This window comes from Penaeus japonicus, unplaced genomic scaffold (assembly GCF_977035675.1).
Source record: "Penaeus japonicus unplaced genomic scaffold, GWHDUDI00000001_assembly GWHDUDI00000006, whole genome shotgun sequence".
Taxonomy (NCBI): domain Eukaryota; kingdom Metazoa; phylum Arthropoda; class Malacostraca; order Decapoda; family Penaeidae; genus Penaeus; species Penaeus japonicus.
In genome coordinates this window covers 36194647-36197146 of record NW_028234408.1, presented here as the reverse complement: position 1 = coordinate 36197146, position 2500 = coordinate 36194647, and the positions used below count along the sequence as shown (strand labels likewise).

The 2500-nt window shown below is 36.6% G+C and overlaps 2 protein-coding genes across 3 annotated transcripts in view; both read left to right on the top strand.

Annotated features, from left to right (window-relative positions):
* alphaCOP (coatomer subunit alpha) overlaps positions 1 to 2500 on the top strand; it is a 67999-nt gene that overhangs the window by 7301 nt on the left and 58198 nt on the right. The window lies entirely within an intron of this gene.
* The window catches only part of LOC122264980 (uncharacterized), a 2356-nt gene continuing 562 nt past the window's right edge, over positions 707 to 2500 (top strand). The window contains exons 1-3 of the mRNA XM_043034106.2: positions 707 to 1282; positions 1441 to 1534; positions 1723 to 2500. The exon at positions 1723 to 2500 is cut by the window's right edge and continues 562 nt beyond it. Of these exons, the coding sequence (XP_042890040.2) occupies positions 844 to 1282; positions 1441 to 1534; positions 1723 to 2500 (1311 nt within the window). The 5' untranslated portion in view covers positions 707 to 843. The remainder of the gene's footprint in view (positions 1283 to 1440; positions 1535 to 1722) is intronic.

Below are 2500 nucleotides of genomic sequence, written 5' to 3'. Positions count from 1 at the left end.
TGGTACTGATCATAGATTGGTTGTGGCTGTCTGGTGACTCTTTCTAGTCAAATGAAGAATGTGTTCAGGGGTATGCCATTGACAATCTTATATCAGTTCACAGACCTCAATAACCATGATGGATCCTGTAGTACTTCAAATGTTTGCTGCCATTAGTGACTGCCTGAGAATAAGATATAACTTAATCTTACAGAAAATACTAGAGGCCACAGATGTGTATTTCATAGCTCAACTAGCTGGAGATCATGATTGCCTTGATCTCTGGCATAAAGGATGAAGACACTGCTGAGGAGGAGCATGCATATTCTGAGTGTTACTGAATTTAGTCCATAGAAAGCCAGAATGTTTAAGATCTTGACATGAGTGTGTTGTGAAGAGTATTTTAAGCAATAGTTTTAAGTTCAAGTTGTGGGCCCAGTGCCTCCTCCCCTGATTGCAGTCAGGAAGGTGATCTTCAAGCTGAAAGGGAGTCAGGCATCTGTTATTTATATTGTCCTTGTGGAACAGCTGAAGTCTGTCAAGGAGGTGAAGCCTCACTGTTAAACGCATATGCTAATTGGACGAAAACCAGGATCCAGGCCCCCAGGAGTCTGCTAAGAGAACCTGCTTAGTTGATATGTGGTTGTGGCAAGGACAGCAAAGTCACCCAGAGATATCTGAGTTATGTGTCAGATATTCTCAATTTTGCTACATAGGAGCAAAATTCTTGATGCCTATTGCATAATCTGGGGCTGCCAATGCAGGCTATATGGACATTGGCTCGGATCCCAGACCATTAATGATCCTACTCATCAGGTGGCCTCTTACAGGTTATATAAGGCTACAAGAGTAGTTTAAGAATTAATGGTGATAAACATAAATCATCCTCCCCAGGTACATTTTAGAGGATTTACAACTGAAGTCAGAATAACTACGAACTGCTATGAATATATCGATATGGCTGACCAGGAAGATATTGAAAACTGTGTAATGCTGCATTTGTCTTCATCAAGTGAAGATGAAAATCAAATGGAGATACCCATTAAAAAGGGCAATCAAAAGAAAGGATCACCGAGGGAAAAAATGAGAATGTACAATCAAGGTACATTTCATTCGCTTGGAAAAAGGGCAGTATGGTTTGAAGAAGAGACCATAGAGCCCTGCAGAAGCCCACAAAGAGATGAAAATACAGGGGACAGTGACCATGTTGAGGAGTTTGAGGACCATGATGATATGGATTTCCTAGAAAATGACTCTAATGTCCAAGATGATGAGATTGAAGAGAGATTCAGCAATTTTGGAGGTGAGTATACATTGCCATACATTTTAATCTCGTTATATTATTAGAAAGAAATATTGGAATGTTAGTTTAGTGTAATTCTTATACTGCCTAATATCTTTGAAATGTTAGTTAAAAAGAACTAACTTGTATTGAAAATTCTTTGATTGGCTTTGTTTCAGCAAGAACAAGAATGAATGATGTCAACCAAGAAAAGATTATACCTCTTGGGAGAAAAACTATTATATATGGGCAAACTCCTGTTGCTATACGGAAGTATGTTATTTATGTTTATCTATGAATTATTTAAATCCATTTGAATTGTATTATATGAATTATTAGTGACATCTATCATGAAATGAAGAGATATAATACAGTAAATCTAATTATTCTTTTCAGAAACATTTTACATTTTATATATATGTATATACATGTATCATCAATTTTATATCATCAATTTTCAGATCACAGTTAATTGACATGGCACAAGCAAGTGGAGTAACAGTAGAAGACTTTGCTAAATTTGTTCTAGAAAGCAATGCTAAACAGAAACTAGATTGTTTACGATTATATCATACTTCAAAATTACAACAGTTGTCACATTTGTTTGATGAATTGGATGTATGCATAGAAAGGAATGTGGATGAAATTAGAACTGCCAATCATTGCAATACCTCAACAAATGGTTGTTATAATGAAGTTAGGAGGAAGAGTAAGAACATAGGAAGAAAAGAACTTGCAGGTAATGTATCCAGTGCTATACATTCCGCCAAACAAGGAATGGACAAGAGAAATGCAAATACAACAAGGTCTAATGTTAGAATACAAAATGGATATGGGAAAAAAGACTATACTCCAGTTAAACCTAGAGTTGCTGCAAAGGGAAAGCAAGTAAAGATAAATCAAATGACTGTAGTACCTGATACTGAGAGTGACCAAAGTGACACAGACTATATTCCACCATCACCAGAATCAGATGATTTACAAAGAAATAAAAAAAGACAATCAGATATAACAGCTCATCAAAATACCACAGATGCAGATGACCAGCATTTAGAAAGTGGTCCAGGACATCTTCCTGTGAAAGTTTTCTTAGGAACACCACCAAGCAGTAGTTCAGTCAGTACATCGAGCAGTTTGTTTGAGCCACTGATTGGAAACTGTAGTGCTCATTCCAGTGTCCCTGAAGTTCCTAAACAGGTTGTTAACATAACCAATACTAGTGATTATAATCAGTTTCTG